Source organism: Thermobia domestica, chromosome 12, assembly GCF_964235325.1.
Source record: "Thermobia domestica chromosome 12, izTheDome1.hap1.1, whole genome shotgun sequence".
NCBI lineage: Eukaryota > Metazoa > Arthropoda > Insecta > Zygentoma > Lepismatidae > Thermobia > Thermobia domestica.
The window spans coordinates 12283866-12301599 of record NC_137465.1 but is presented as its reverse complement, the minus strand read 5'-3'; the positions used below and the strand labels follow the sequence as shown (position 1 = coordinate 12301599).

At 35.0% G+C, this 17734-nt stretch overlaps 1 protein-coding gene across 1 annotated transcript; it reads right to left on the bottom strand.

The window, feature by feature from the left end:
• Positions 1–656: 656 nt before the first annotated feature.
• Positions 657–16298, bottom strand: LOC145666344 (uncharacterized). The gene is made up of 2 exons (XM_081733471.1): positions 16144–16298; positions 657–1769 (listed from the first exon to the last, which is right to left on the bottom strand). Exons 1-2 carry the CDS (start codon positions 16159–16161, stop codon positions 1101–1103), a joined length of 687 nt encoding a protein of 228 aa, XP_081589597.1. The 5' UTR covers positions 16162–16298; the 3' UTR covers positions 657–1100.
• Between the last annotated feature and the right edge of the window lie 1436 nt (positions 16299–17734).

Sequence of the window (17734 nt, the reverse complement as noted above, 5' to 3'; positions counted from 1 at the left end):
TAAACGCGAAAATAAATGCCGATTTTCTAAAAGGCTGGAAATTGAAAGCAGAAAAGTGAGTCGTGATAACGGTATCTCATGTAAAATAACATCGTCTGGCGAGCTCTTGTTCCACTTTTCGATTATCTTTTATCTATTTGAAGATATCGTATAATTACTGTAAAATTAGCGGTATTTTAATTTCGCAGTGATTAGCCCTCTACTGAATATTTATTTTCGAAGAATAATTGTTGAACTTAAAATTTTGAAGTGGGTTAGAAAAGGTGTGACAACGCTATGATGATAGGTACCATGACCATGGATCTTTGACATAGGCTATAGAAACAACTTTCACATCACATGTTGCCATTTTGATAACCGACTCCTGAATCAGAAGTCCTGATAGTATCGAATTTATCAAGTTTGTCAATACTTCTTTACATGATATCCAAACTTTTAAACATTCTACGTTTCTGTATTGTTTAAACTAAAAGCGTATGGATAATAATGCAAAGTAATGTTACTGACAGAATTGGCAACGTGTGCAAATGAGAAGTAACAGGTAAAAATATTAATATGATGTTTACTATGATCTCACTTGACCGGGGATCGAACTTGCAACTCTTCATATCAGAGGTTTGATAACAATATATAATGAAAGAAACGAAAAGTCAAAATATAATGAACTTTTTTTTTATTATTTTATTTCTCGTTTTCGTACAAAAAGCTATACAAATAGAAAGACATACATACAATAAGAAGGTATATCAATACCGTCATATGTGTATATATATATTTATATATAAAAGATAAAAAAAATAATACAGATAAAGTTTCGACAAGTTAACAGACCCGTTTTTTTCAAAAATCTTTGTATCGTGTTCGTTGTTTATCTTCGACCTTATCCGGTTGGTCATTGTTAAGGTGGTCCGTGGGTTTACGCTTATTCGAACCCTGCAATAATTACTCCGTCGTCGTTTTGTGTTCAACGATATGACATTATACACATCGATATTAATAATAAAGTCAATTGACAGTTTGACCTCTTCTCGCGATATTTACACTTATTTAAGAGTTTCTTCGTAATTGCCACTGTATCATTCGATATTCCTCATTCTCACTTAAAACGGAGCACCGTACGAGCTGGATGGCGCACTCGGAGCACCGTAGGAGGATGAAATACCGCCAGATGAGAATCCGCCGCCGCCGCCGCCTGATGAAAATCCACCGCCAAATCCACCACTAGGAGCGCCGTATGTGCTTGAAGGGGCACCGTATGAGCTAGATGGTCCTCTCATGCTTTGTGAAAACTGTGCGACTTGAATGGACTGACGAACTCCCTCTAAACTGATGTCAACTGGACCGCCGCCTGATGGAGCACCGTAGCTGGAAGATGGTGGAGCACCGTAGCTAGAGGATGGTGGAGCACCGTAGCTGGAAGATGGATATCCACCACCACCGCCGCCACCACCAAAACTGGAACCACCGGAGCTTGACTCTTCTCTGGCAATGATTTGACGAACTTGTTCCAACAAGTTGGCGTCAATGTTGGCGCCTTCGTTGTCGGAGAATCCGCCGCCGCCGCCGCTGGAGTATCCGCCGCCGCCACCGCCAGAGTAACCGCCACCTCCGGAGTATCCGCCACCACCTCCAGAGTATCCACCACCACCGCCGCTAGAGAATCCTCCTCCGAATCCTCCTCCTCCTCCTCCAGATGGTCGGCTGTAGCTGTATCCGCCACCTGCTGGAGGTTCAGCGTAGACCGCGCCTAATACGGCGGCGACCATGCACTGCAATGAAAAGAAAACACATACATCCTAAGTATGCTTTAATAGAAAACATATCAACAACAAAACATGTACATATAATCATATATACCAGTAAACTGTGAACTTCGTGTAAAACATACTTCTGATTTTTTTTTAAATAATAAATAATGGAGTATCCATACAAATATATATCTGCGTGGTTTCACTTTGGAAGAACTTGTTACGTTTAATGCATTACTCTAAATATATAATGCGTTGTTTTTAAACCATGGTTGTGTTAGCTGTATTAATGCGTTTTTCTGTTTACTTCCACAGCTTTCATGCACACTACGCCGCTGATATACATGTATTTTAGCATAAAAAAAAGAACTCTCAAAATAGACATACCAAGAGATTTAAAAGTCTGTTTCCACCTTAAAAATCTTAGCATGCGTTTATGTTTTGTTCATTATTTCAATTTATCTAAAAGTAAACTTCTTTACATCATTCCCAGCTTGACTACTAATTATTCGTTTCACAAATTTTAAGAAATCTTGGAAGTCATTATTTCCTCGGTGGGAGCTTATATGGTTGGGATCCGACACTAAGCTGTAGGTTCATGTCTCATGTAGCTTCATTGCTGAAAGGGACTCTTAAGCCACAAATCAGCCAACCAATCTTAAGTCATTGTTGTATTATGTATATTACTGCATTATTCTTAATACTTCATTCTGTTTAAGAGCTCCTTCGTGGCTAAGCGGTTAGCGTACTCGCCTTGGCGTGGGAGACCCGGGTTCGACTCCCGGCGGGAGCTCATGTAGTTCGGATTCCACGTTAATCAGTAGGTCCACGTCTCATATAGCCTCGCTGCTGAACAGGATGTTAAACTCAAAATCAACTCAACTCATTCATTCTGTTTACTCAGAGAAAGAAGCTCCATGTGAAGCTTCATAAGTTAAACTTGAAGTAAAGCTTCATATGCTAACACAAAAATAAATAAAATAAAGTAAAATAAAATAAAGAGAGCAAAAGAGGAACATTATAAATCTTGTGAGTTCTGATTTCCTTTTGGTTTCATAATAGATTTGGACATAATTCTGGTTATATATCAATCCTACATATGTATCCTTAACTATGTTTAACCAATCTAATAGTAATGCATTTTTTAGTCAAAGTTTTAACAATCCTTTTCAATACCGATGTTATATACAAATGGACAAGCTAAGTAGAATCCGAACCACAACTCGAGGAAAAAATTCACACCGAGAATAGAATCTGGAACCTCCCAAAAGAACCCGGTTATATTCTATAAATGTTAGTACCAGAATACGCGTTCTTCGCACAGGGAGAATACGTATCAGTTTGGACATAAAGGGGTGAATTCGGACTTGGAATTCGGCATCGGAAATGTGACTGTTCATCTCAGCGACCCTGAAAGCTATATATTCGGCAATAATATCGATCATTTTCGATCATGTTTAAATATCCCCATCCTCTAAGTTGCACCGTCAAAGTGAAGTAATAAAAACATCCCAGGCCCGAAACTTATCTATGTTGAAAATTTGATCGAGATTCAAGAGTTATTAGGTTTTATTTATGTTTATATATATATCTCCCCCTCTCCTCCCCCTACGTTGTACCGTTAAAGTGAAATGACAAAAACCATCCTAGGCTCGAACCTCATCCATATTAAAAATTTGATCGAGATCGGTCTCGTGGTTCAAGAGATTTGAAGTCATAAACAGACTCACTTTCATTTTTATATATATAGAATACGATCCTTGTCCAAATGTCACTATTCAGACATTCTGGGAAGGAAAGAGTTAGTTAATTAGTTACGTTATAATTTAGTGATCTTTCATCACTGAGGCTATATGAGACATGGAACTACTGTTTATATCCGAACATTAGCTCCCACGGAAATCGAACCCAACCTTCTAACGCCGAACACACGAAGGCTAACCATACATCCACAAAGGAGCTAGGAAGAAAAGGGGCCTTGGCACGGTATGAAAGAACAAAAGTCATCCACTATCTCCCACTTAACAAGTAAATAACTAAGGCATGCAAATCATATTAGAATGTGTATTAAGTTGTTCATTAAAGACATTTTCACGCCAGTAATCAAGTTCAAGATCAATATATTTTAAAACAAGCTTTTGTTCATGACATTTGAAACAAGACTACTAATTTGATTCAACAAGTATTTTATATCCTCATCACGATTCTTATTCTAAATTGAACTTTTATTGAGGAGGATCGTTAGGCGAAGAAGAAAAAATTAACCGGTCAATGGCATTGAGTTACAAAAAAGTACGGTAATCTCTTCCAATCAGAAAATACATTTATTTCAACTTTCTCCTGATAAAATCTGTAGATATTCTTTGACTTTCACACACGAATTATGAGCCCAAAACATAATTAACGTCAGAATATCAATAAAGACATTACATATATTAAGATACACAAAAAATCCTCGACGTGTATTCTTTCTATAGGAAGTATTAATTATTTTGTACATAAAAAGGCAGAACAAATAAAATTTTTTTAAACATAATTTAGTAACATTGTTAGAGACGAGCTGAAGCTTAATAATCTAAGCTAATTATAGAGTTAAATGTGTAACAAGAATATTAAGTATTAAAATAATATATAACCGCAACTTTGACCTATTATTAAATATAATCTGAGCAACCTATACGTAATTATTTGAGTATGCACTAAGAAATCAACGCTCTAGAATGTATTTGGGTACTATTTAATGTAAGAAAAGTGATTTTATAATGCGGGCCCCGTATTCTTAATCTACACCTAATGTGATGTTTGTTCTTCAAATATAAATCTGAATGAAGTAGATTTGAGATATTAAAATCTTGATTTTGATAAATATGAATAAAAAAAAAGTAATGAACTAGTTTTTATCGTGTGTTATCTGCCACACTAACAAAGTGAAGCAAGCACATTCAGAGCTGGTAAGAAGCATTCTTGTCCGTTTTTATCGAAAGAATTGTCAGCAGTTTATCAGAGCTAAACTAATTTCAAAAGGTCAAGATGGAGGAATGTACTCTAACATAACATCTATGTATCACATTTTGTTTCTCTTTCTCAGTGTTGCGGAGATAAGTGACTTTTGTGCCATTATTATTTTGCTGTTGGTGTTGGTGTGCAGTGAAACATGTGGTGATCACGTACAATATATATATATATATATATATATATATATATATATATATATATATATATATATATATATATATATATATATATATATATATATATATATGGATTATAATGAATCAGTAACTTTGATAAGCGATAGAACATTAAATATTATTACATATGATATTGAAGGCTTATGAAAAGTCTTGACATTTTATCGAAGTTTATAGGTAGCCTGTTAGATATGCCTCGCTTTCATCGACCAAACTTCTATATATGCTTTGCTTGTTTGCTGTTTAACACCTTTGATTTTTACGCATTGAACTGTAAGCGTTTAGAGTGGATTTAATGCTTAACATGATAGCTTTCTTGGATATCAAACCAGATTTTTAATATAATGACCAAAACATTAAATTAATTGTAAATCTGAAATACGGAGAATAAAGAATTGAAAAGACCTAAATCATTTTTTTTTAAAGCCTACAGTTTACTTTCAATATTGCAAATATTTATATTTACTACCAGTTGTATAGCGTTGTTTCTTATTTAGAGAAACATGTTATTTTTAGTGCATCACTCTTAAAACTCTGCATTCTTGTTAAATTGTTATTGTATTATTTACTTTAATGAATTATCTTGTTTAGCCAGGAGAAGCGGTGCTTCAAAAGCTTCCAAGCACGCTACGCCGCTGTTAAATTCTATGGAAACTAAATTTAGGGAAGGAAAAATTAGGGATGCATCTTTTACAAACTCATGATTACGAACGTTAGTTCGTCGTAATGCAACTAATTCTATTAGAGCTGTCTATTGCAACTAATTCTATTGCAGCTGTTTATTGCAACTAATTGTACTTTTTTCAATTTTCTTTTCTTTTCTTTCTTCCTTTTAGGTAACTATGGCTAACTGTAGCTGCAGAGGAAACTGTAATCTAGTGGTTAAAGCGTTGGATTCATGTTCGTGTGGTCCCGGGTTTGATTCCCGGCCGGTGCTTCCCCAATTTTCGACGTACACTCAGCGTCGTGGGGAGTCACAGCTCTCCCAAGCGAGAGAAAAGTTTCAAAATTTCCATGTTGCCCACCAACTTATGGTGAGAAAGAAGTCTTTTCCTGAAAATATCAAGATCCTCCATATTGTGTCGTCCAATCCTTTCCATCTTTCACTTATTGAAAATGACATAAGGAACGAAAGTCTGCATGAGGAAAGTAATGACAACTGTGTTAGACTCGTGCCACAAACCTTATTGTGAAGGGTACAAAATTCCCACATCGCGACGTTCATAAATACACTTGGACATCACCAGACGGAAAAACACATAATCAAATTAATCACGTTTTAGTAGATAGAAGAAGACAATTTAGCATAATTGATGTTCGGTCGTTTAGAGGGGCTGATTGTACACTGATCACTACCTGGTTGCAGCTATAATAAGAGAGAGATTATCGTTGAATAAAGGAAATATTCAATGTCCGAAAACGGAGAGATTTAATTTAAAGAAATTAGAAGAGAGCCAGGTAAGAGAGGAATACCAGATTGAAGTTTGGAGTAGATTCTCGGTTTTAGAAGATTCGGAGTGCACTGGTGTTGAGGATGCTTGATTTAAAATTAGAGATAGCGTTAAAATTTCAGCAAAAGAAAAATGGGACATTTGAAAATACGTAGGAACAAACTATGGTTCGACCACGAATGCATAAAACTAGCAAAGAAGAGAAAACAGGCAAAATTACTTTGGCTACAAAATCCGAACGAAATAACTACACAAAAAGAAAGCTGACGGAACAGTTCTCACTGATACGGATAGCATCTTAAACAGATGGAAAGATTTCTTTGACGATTTGCTTAACACGCAGCCAAAAACTAATGGAGAAAGGAAAATACACACCGCAGAATCGTATATTATAGAAGTAGAAATCGCTATAAAGAAATTAAAGAAACACAAATCTCCGGGTGTAGGCGAAATTCAAACTGAGTTAATTTTAGCTAGAGGTGAAAATTGTGGAACAAGATACACAAACTCATTCTCCTTCCCTGCAAAAAGGAAGAATTGCCACAAGAGTGGAAAGAATCAATCATTATTTTAATTTACAAGAAAGGCGACAAAACTTACTGTAATAATTATCGAGGCATTGCTCTTCTGTCAACATCCTATAAAATACTTTCAAATATTCTATTAGCAAGATCGACCCTTACACAGATGAAATTATTGGAGATTATCAGTGCGGATTTAGATGAAACCGATCAACTGTCGACCAAATATTTACCACTCGACAAATACTCGAAAAGAAGTGGGAATACCCTGGTACATCAATTATTTATTGATTTTAGAAAGGCTTACGACTCGGTTAGGAGAGAAACATTGTACGTACAACATTCTTACAGAATTCGGAATAGCAAAAAAGCTAATTAGATTAATTAAGATATGTTTAAAGGAATCTCAAAATAAAGTCCGAGTAGGAAAATTTTTGTCTACGAGCTTCCACGTCGAGAACGGCCTCAAACAAGGAGTTGCATTGTTGCCATTATTATTTAACTTTGTCCTGGAATACGCTATAAGGAAAATCAAAGATAACAACCAGGGCCTAGAGTTGAATGGTATTCACCAGGTTATGGCGTATGCTGATGATGTAAATTTAATAGGGTATGATAGAACAATAGAAAGAAATGCAGAGATCTTATTAAACGCTTGCAGGGACATGGGTTTAGAAGTAAATGCAGAGAAAACTAAATACATGGCAATTCGTCGGGATCGAAATACGGCAAATTATGGGTGCATTAAAATATCAAATAATACTTTTGATAAAGTGGATACTCTCAAATATCAAGGATCAATATTAACAAACGAAAACCATATACACGAAGAAATTAAATGTCGACTAAAAGCAAGGAATTCGTATTACTATTATAATGTTCAAAATCTCTTGTCATCGCGAATTCTGTCGAGAAATTTGAAGCTTAAAATATATAAAACGATAATCATGCCTGTTGTTCTGTATGGTTGCGAAACATGGTCACTTACTCTGATGGAAGAACGTAGACTGAAAGTATTTGAAAACAAGATCCTGAGACAAATATTCGGACCCAAGAGGAACGAGAATGGGGAATGGCGGAAACTTCATAATGAGAAACTACATAATTCATACAGTTTACCAAACATTGTTAGGGTCAATAAGTCTAGGAGGCTCATGTCGGCAGGTCATGTAGTCAGGATGGAAGAAATTAGAAACACTTTCAAAGTCTTAACTGGAAGACCAATCGGAAAACGACCATTAGGAAGACCTAGGCGCAGATGGGAGGACAATATTAAGATGGATCTCACAGAGATTGGAATACAAAGTAGAAACTGGATGCAGTTGGCTAAGGATAGAAGTCAGTGGAGAGTTTTTGTGAACGCGGCATTGAACCTCCAGGTTCCATAAACCATAGTTAGTTCTTTTCTTTTTCATTTATTGTGTCATGTTTTTTTCTCTCTTTCACTTCGGAAATGAAACAACTCTCTAAATCTCTCTCTCTATGGCCTATGGAACCCGGAGGTTCAATGTCGCGTTCCCAAAAGCTCTCCACTGACTTCTGTCCTTATCCAACTTTGTCCAATTTCTATTTTGTATTGCTGTTTTTGCGAGATCCATCTTAATATTGCCCTTCCTTCTGCATCAAGGTCTTCCTAATGGTCCTCTTCCGATTGGATTTCCAGTTGAAACTTTCAAATTGTTCATACTTTCTTCCATTCTGGCTACATGATCTGTCCACTTGAGCCTCCTAGACTTGATGACCCCAACGGCATAAATTATGCAGTTCTTCGTTATGAAGTTTCTGCAATTCCCCATTCCCGTCCCTCTTGGGTCCGAATATTCGTCTCAGGATCTTGTTCTCAAATACTTTCAGTCCACGTTTTTCCAATTTACTTATCAATAGGGTATACATTATACTAAACTCATTATTTTTGTCCATTTTTAATTCAGATTTTGATATTAAAATAACCAATTGGATAAATAATACCGGTTTCACGACAGATTATGTTCAACTAAGTAACACGTAGTCAGTGCATCAACTCATAATCATATATCAAAGTTTGCTATTTCGTAGTTCAAAAGAAATTTTAAAAAAGTGGATCCCAATTGTTTTACAATGCTTGGTTAATGTCAAATATTATATTCCTCTACCGCGAATCGAGTTCGGGACGACATGCACCAATGAACTCCCGCAAACTTTTCAGCTATTCACAAGCAAGAAAGTGAATATTATTAATCTTTAATTTGACTAACTATAATATTTAAATCATTGGGCCAAATATTTAACTCCCTTTCTGCATGATTTTTTTTGAGAAAAAAATAATCAGTATTGGAAATCCTCATATGGGAACTTGAAAAATGAATTAAAACTTGAATTTTAGATTTTTCACTTAATTCCGACGAGAAATAAGTAAGTGCCATATATGACACACTTACAGCTCACAAAGAACATACCAGATGACACCAAAATCTCTTATTCATACACGTCAATATCTCACACAGCAGACAAAACAGTCATTTGGTGCCTTTGTTAAATCACAAAAAAGCTAAAGTGAAAAAAGGGTATGTGCCATACATGGCACGGCATGCGGTAAGGGGTTAAGGTAGATCACACACTAATTTAAATTGGCAACTTTCGCTATAGCATATATTTCATATAGATGTGTATTTGCTCAATTTTCTTTAAAGCTAGTGTAGCTCCATTTTACACTGCATATTAACAATAGGAAGTGGCAGATATATATATATATATATATATATATATATATATATATATATATTGGAAATTACAACAAGGATTTAGTTTATAGTTACATTCTCGGTATTCGTCTGCAGGATCGAAGAAAACTTAAAAACACCTAGGCAGAATATCTGGCCGATTGGTTCAAGTCTATGATATTTTTAGATTTTAGAGGAAGAATGTTAACTGTACATATTTGGAGACTGTCCTTGCTTATACCTCTTGCCACCTTTATTTTCAAATACAATTTCAAAACGCTTGCTCATTTATTTATTTATTTATTTATAAATAGAGTTCCAGATGGAGCTGCTGAAGCCATTATAGATATATTAAAACATCCGTTAAAAGAAGAAGCAAAAGATTGGACATTAAGAGGCCTAATCACTGCGAAATTAAAAGACCGCTAATTTTACAGTAATTATGTGATATCTTAAAATAGATAAAATATAATCGAAATGTGGAAAAAGAGGGCCCTAGACAATATCATTTTGCATGAGGTACCATTATCATGAGTCCCCTAGTAGCTTTCCGTTTGCAGCCATTTAGAAATGCGAAAATAAATGTCTATTTTCTAAATGGCTGGAAATCGAAAGCAGATAAGTGAGCTGTGATAACGGTATCTCATTTAAAATAATATTGTTTAGTGAGCTCTTGTTCCACTTTTCGATTATCTTTTATCTATTTGAAGGTATCACATAATTACTGTAAAATTAGCGGTATTTTAATTTTACCGCGAAGGGGTCTCTTAAAGAGAAGTTTAAGATAGCAACCCAGAATTCAAATTGTGGAACTAAGGGTAACTATGGAAACTACTAGACCGCGAGATCGAACCCAGAACTTTGCGATTACAAAGCAAGAGTGCTATCAATTTTCGAAGTTCACTCTTACGATACTCAAAAAAAACTTTTAAATGTTATTCCAGTATTTTAGTGTCACTGTTATTTATGATTCTGGTTTGTTTCCGTATGTGTCAGCGTGTAACATTGTTTTCACGCCAGCTTCAACGTTCCGTAATGAATTTATCATGAACACGTGACGACAGGTGCACAAAGAAATCCTTATAAAAAGCACACACAATACTGCATTTAAATGTATTACCTACTAATGCGTTACTACCTGCAAGTACAAGGTAAAAACAAAAGAGTTACGTTGCAAATGTTATTTTTTGCGGTTTCTTAATTTGAATGCGAGTACTGATTTAGCGAAGAATGCACAATAATAATAGACAATTCCCGGATGTATTTGATCTTTCTTTTTTTTAAAAAAAAAATGTTTTTCTTTGACGTTCAAGGAACGGTTACGTATCTGTTTCATCCTTTCTTTTTTTAAAAATTTTTTGTTACTAGTAAAAAACCTACTTCATTTTAGTAAAAAGAAAAAAAGAAAAAGAAAATGCACAGAAGGTTGCATCCACGCGCACTTTTCTTAGCGGAAATGACTGCAACAGCAACAGTGAAAGACCAGCAAGTGCAAGGAGTGAAATTACGTTACGTTTGCTCTCCGTTTTCAGGGGAGGCAGAATGTCAATGTCATGTGCATTTCTTTTAGTGTCAAGGAATTCACAAGGAGTTTCCGTTGACTGCAGGAACGATATAACGGGGAAAGTAATATGGAACTGCTTCTTCTGTAAAACATTACCTCCAAATCAGTAAAATAATGTAATTAATAATGTTGAATACTAACGCCATTTTTGGGGGCCCCACAGTTTTTCTTTTTTGCTTAACAAAAATAATTTAAGCCGTAGTAATATTTATTTTTTTTTTTTTTGGAAGTTTATAGTAAATTAATGATATACCTGTATCATAGTCTGGGTTCTGGCTGGCCCTCCCTAGTTTTCATCTTCTAGATCCGCCACTGTTTTAGCCCACTGATATATGTATATAAATCAACTGGGATTTAATTCTATTTAGTTTGTTTTCAAGTTTAAATGTACCTTAAACTAAGCCAAACCACTTAGCGTAACAGTCCATTTTTGAGCCTAAGCCTGCTCCAACGCCATCTGTTAGTGACGGGCTGAACTACGTCCAGTACGTGGTCAACACCCTGCCTCTTTCTAGACCTAGTGGCAGTCACGCCTTGTTTTCATGTGACTTCCCAGTTTGCCTCACGACGTTGGGTAGACGCCGAAAATTGGGAAGCACCAGCCGAGAATCGAACCCAGGACCACATGGACATGAATCGAACGCTTTATCCACTAGACTAAGGTGTTCCCTTAAATGTATCTTATCTAGTGAAAATTAAAATGTGTAATATACAGGGTGTTAATGGAACTTTATGCCGTAAATTTAGGAGGAAAATCCTTACATTAAATTAAATAAAAAGTTATAGTTAACATGGGCCAGTAAACGGGGCTTTCAGAATTAAAAAAAAAAAAAACACATGGAAAATGCGAAATATACGATTTACAAACGAGATGACTTGAAAATTATGCGACATCTCTCAAGCGGTTCAAGGTTTTACAGAAGAATCACCACATGTTCTATTTAAATATTCATGTTTCACAATCCGTCGGTATCGGTGTAACGAATTCTATAAAGCAAGTTCGGATACAGGGATGCTCTTTTAAGTGCTAATTGAGTATTCGTTGCGAGGGTACCAGAGGATTGCGAAACATGGACATTTAGTTAGAGTGTACATTAGTTAGTTCGTATGTAACTTCTTGAACCGCTTGCGAGAGCCCCATAAGTTTTAAAACGTTACTTTTTAGCACTTTCGGCGGTTTATAACCCTGAAAGGAGACGTTTTCCCACCGATGTTTATTAGAACCTTTTCCTTCAATAGGTATAGTGAATCATCTTCTAAATTTATGATTCTGAGTTTATTAACACCCTGTATAAGTCCATTTAATAATCAAATTTAATTTAAGTAATATAAAATTTATATAAAATGCAAATTCATTTTTAAAAAACTAAGGGACATTTTACTAGGTTTAAAGAATAAATCAATAAGATTCCAGCTCATTAAAAAAAAATATCAAAAATGCTTTCCCAATAAAGCAATGAGTTAAAAGAAATCAAACATGCGTACTTATTCAACGCCTTGAAGAACCCAAAATCATACATTAACGCAACATTTAACACATTTGAAAGATTATAACGATTTATATAATATAAACCTTACTTACAATTTATTCCACACTTTATGTTCCTAAAGTCAAATTTATGTATTCATTCTAATAGAAATTAATGTAGAATTATTACTCTTGAGAAATTAACGGTATCGAATACCGGCGCCATCTTGAATTTTCAGTCCAATGATTTAATTGGGAAAGTATTGTTCTTTGAAGCAAACAGGGATTTTGGTGGTTCGATATTTACTAGTATCTTCTTCAGGTCTATTTAAATATTCCGTAGTTTGTTAAAATTAATGAAATGAAATCTTTAACTTTTACATCCCACGGTTATACCGGCTAGGCTAAAGGAGACGGTGATGATGAGAAATGAATGAAATGATGGAATGAAGAAAGTGGGAGGAAAGGAAAGAACCACGAGGAAACCCACGCACACAGTGTTTGTCCAACACAAGGTTCACTTGGCTCGAACTGGGATCGAACCAGGGACACCCCATGCACCAGAGGTGAACGCTCTACCACTGAGTCACCGCGGCCCCATTAATATTAATTTATGTGTATGAATTTAATATTATTTAAATTTGATTTGTTGACACTAAAATTATAAATCCGTAGTTTTTATGTTCAGAAGTAAAATTTCGTGGTTACAGTTTGGGCGAAAGGTAATGCTCATTTCTCTCGTAGAGCAGTGTTTCTAAAACTTCCATAACCAACATTGTCTTGGTGGTTCACGGATAAATTACGGAAATCACGCATTAACTTTCGAACACAATATTTCTAACTATCTATCTCCGAAAATAATACTATACTCATTTTCCGAAATATACCGTACTGAAACATGCATAAATTGTTAGTAAAATGTTACTGATTTAAAATAGTGTTCACCTGTTTCTTAACAGTGAACATAAGTATCTTTAAAGTACGTGATTCTGGGTTCTTTACGATCTATAAAAGCAGAAGTTACGGTGCTGAGAGCCCATACGCTGGCCACACATAACCCAATTCAACCAACGCCATCTAGTTTGCTAAAAACTCTTCATGGACTATAGAACAAAATGAGTTTAAGAAAAAGAATGAAAATGAAATCTTCGAGTTTTACGTCCTACGGTTATGCCCCTTAGGCCAAGGGAGACGATGATTAAAGCGAGTAATGATAATGCAAGAATTTGTGGAATAAGAAAGTGGGAGGAAACGGGAGTAAACCCACAAGCACAATGTTGTCCACCACAAACTTACTTGCTCGGGGATCGAACCAGAGACCAAAGCACCAGAGGTAAGCGCTTTACCACTGAGCCATCGTGGTCCCCTATGACTTTAAGAAGTTTACAATAAATTGCAGTAAGTAGTCAAATGTCATGAAATGGCGAATTTTACACAAAATTTTTGCTCATGATTCACTTATATAGCAATTGCTTTTAAAAAAAAAAATAAACCTCCGCCATGGAGAAAAGTTTGTAAAACATTATCTTAGAATTTCTTAACGTTCTCTCTTATTGTTACCTTTACAATAACGATATTCAATTTCCAGCAATCAATTTTTTTTTTTAAACTTTCGAAATAGTAACCTCAAAAAATATAAGCCATTATAAATCCCAAAATAAGTAAATATGAAAAGCGTATTTTTGAAAACTTAACGTACTTCAGTCATACCAATTTTAAGGGAAACGTGAAAAACGAATCCTTCTGAAGTAATAAAATCTGAATTCGTAAACTTATTTATCATCAGCACCTTCTATGCTGGTAAATCAAAGAATGTTAACGTTATTGTAGTGCTTTTTGGTTGTGAGATCATTTTTACATGTTCCGAAAAAAATATGTCTGAATAAATGTCAATTTTTGAGTATAAGTTTCTGATAATACAAGCTTATCAACTTAAGAGGTACCGGTAATATTTCAATTTTCCTTCTGCTATCTCGATTCAAATTCACTGTAGCCAAATGTAAATTAGAATATAGTCATTTTCAATTTAATAAAACTGCCAAACTAAGGGTATTTAAAAAGGTAAGTCAGAGGTTTGAAAGAAATTGCAAACAATTAAAGTACGGTACTTTTAATCAGATAAGTGATAAAATTATGAACGTAACATAGGAAAGAACTGTCAAATTTTAGTTGTCATCGCTATTTAAAAAAACAAAAAAAAAAAAACATTTATCTACTCGAAATGAATTTCACATGTTTTGTCTTAGAAATCAATTTTACTCAATCTTACTGATTATTGCGAAAATTATTTCTAACAATTTCAACAAAGGAATCATTCTTGAATTGTGCTACACTGTTTAAGATACTGATTCAAATCATTTTGTTTTTCAGTGTGATTGGAACTCAATATCGCTCAAACACAAATTCCTTTCAAATATCTGTAAACGGAAAAATATGTATTCATCTCTGAATTATATATTATCTTCTTCTGTTGAAGTGAACAGAGTGAATAAGATAATCTTACTTTGCTTCTGTATGAAGTATTGGTGTAAATTAACAAGTGGATATCCTTCGCACTTTGTGTTAAAATTTAAGAAAAATACAGTGATACAGAGACTTTTTTTTTTTTTCAAAAAATATATCTGTCAGATGCTGTGATGCTTTTTTAAAATATTAAATACAGTGTTAAGAATATCTGTTCCAAGAAACAAGTAAACTTTTTATCAATGTGGCTTCGATTAAATTTGCCTCAATCAGAAAAACATAGTTGTTTGAAAGTGAACATTTTTTCAACTTTCGAATATTTGATGAAAAATTGTTCATTTTCAACACCTATGTACACTTTTTCCTATTTGAGCCGAATTTAGTGGGTCATATTGATAGTATTTCCATTTTTAACATTGAAAAAAGTGTACAGAAAGATACGTCATTAAGAACTGTTCTTAAATTGAGAATTACAGGATGACAAAAATCACTTGCATTTTTTAAAAACTCATTTAACCTCTAGTGACTTTATTCCATCTGACAGATTACGAAGTTTTCTTGCTGTTTTTTTCATAGCTCTGCCTCTTTTCTTCACTGTATTTTTTGTTTTTCTTTTTTAAAAAATAACACAAATTTGCAATGGATTCCACTGGCTCACTTACACCAATTCACTTCTTTCCTACGCTTTACAGAGGAAAATATTCGCAAATTTTGCGTTTTGTAAACTGAACCACTACAACACTTAAGCGCTGATATTTCTTGGCGTGTGTTGAATGTCCGTTCTTGCTATAAAAAGCCTTTGGATTATAAAATATCACTCGCGTCAAGCCAAACAACAATCGTCACTTGTTTCAACTCGCGAATTATTTTGTGGTTTCCATGATACAACATCAAAACACAAAATTTTAAGACGTCTAAAGAAGCATTATGACTTTCGTAGGTTGATGTCTTAAAAGCAACTTTCGCCGTGTATAGAAAGCGCAAAAGAGCAACAGATAATCCCACCGCAAAAGAATTTTTGACGAACATCAACCTTACCAGTGCAAAGGTCCTCATGATGTATCACAATCCCAACTTGTTCCTTGGGGAAGGAAGAGGTGCGAACTGTGGCACACGATCTCTTTCGGACGCCTTTATACCTACATTTTGCCTTTCAAAGGTGACGTCACGATAAAGTGGAGATGACGTTGTGTATTTGGTGGGAGGCAGACTGAAAAATATGAAAGGGGGAACTTATGTATGTATGGGAAAGAACCATCTTATGATTCTTTTGGGTTTTAAAGAAAAAAAAGGAAGGAAAAGAGAGTGGCACTCTACACACATACACACACACATTGTGGGAGAGAGAGAGCGTCGTCGAGAATTATGGGTAAGAAGGTAAGAGGCCATTGTATCCATCTTATTGCCGATGCTTATGTTCTTCCGCGACGATGCTTTGATGATGCTTTTTTTTCTCCTTAATGTGGTGGCAAAGGAGTCAAAGGATGGGGAAGGGGAGAGTTGAAAGAAAAAGTGGAACTTTGGCCGATGCACGCGAAGAGAAGGGAAAAGTATCATCTTATGTACAAGACCAGTCTCGCATTACAATTAAGCGTTAGGATTTGTGTAGGTGTCCATACGCTCGAAGGGGAAAGAAAGGATGTAATACAAAATTGTACACTATGGGTTCATAATGTTTAAAGTTTTTTTTTTTAACTTAGTCCCCACTACTACTTTTTACTTTTTTCCAGTAGCAAAAATTCGAATCTCTACTGCATACAAGGACGACACTGTGAAAGAACAAGATTCACTCAACAAAAAGTGCATTTAATGACGATTTGAAGCACTAATACAATTCGTTGTTAGGGTTGGGACGAGCGAAGAGCAGGAACAGGTCAGAACACTTAAGATAATTTTTGGAGGGGGTAACTTTACTTCATTTTACATTCTTGACTACTTATTTTTTTTTTTTTTTTGAACATATACAGGGTGTCTCCTGACATAAGGTAACTCTGTTATTATTAGAGTTACAACAAAATGTTAGAGGTAAAACCATTTCCAAATAAGATGTTCCCAATCTATTTTTTTTTTTTTTTAAATGGACGAGCCATTTGGGCTGTGCACTCTTTACATGCCCAATGTTAAATGAAAACGCAAGTTGCCATTTACCTGGATCCACAACGTAAGTGAATGAAGTTACTGTCTTTTTCGATAACGTGTCGATGGCCAGCCACGATTTCAAACAGTAACTTCATTCACTTATGTTGTGAGTCCAGGTTAATCGCAACCTTGCATTTTCATTTAACATTGGACGCATAAAGAGTGTACAGCCCAAATGGCTAGTCTGATTTAAAAAAAAAAAAAATCCTTCACTTTAGATTGAAAACATCATATTTAGAGATGTTTTTTCCTCTTACATTTTGTTGCAACTCTGATAATAACAGTTACCGTAAGTCAGGGGACTTTTGAGACACCTTGTATTTACCTACGTGAGCCACACCCTAGCTACTGGCCTGAGAAAGACATCATTTTTGTCCTTTTCTGTTTTGAGTTCAAGTTGGCAGTTGACCTTATAACCACATTTCAGCTATATATTGCCCAGGTTCGTTAATTAGGTTGTATAGCTATTACTATTTATAATATTATGCAC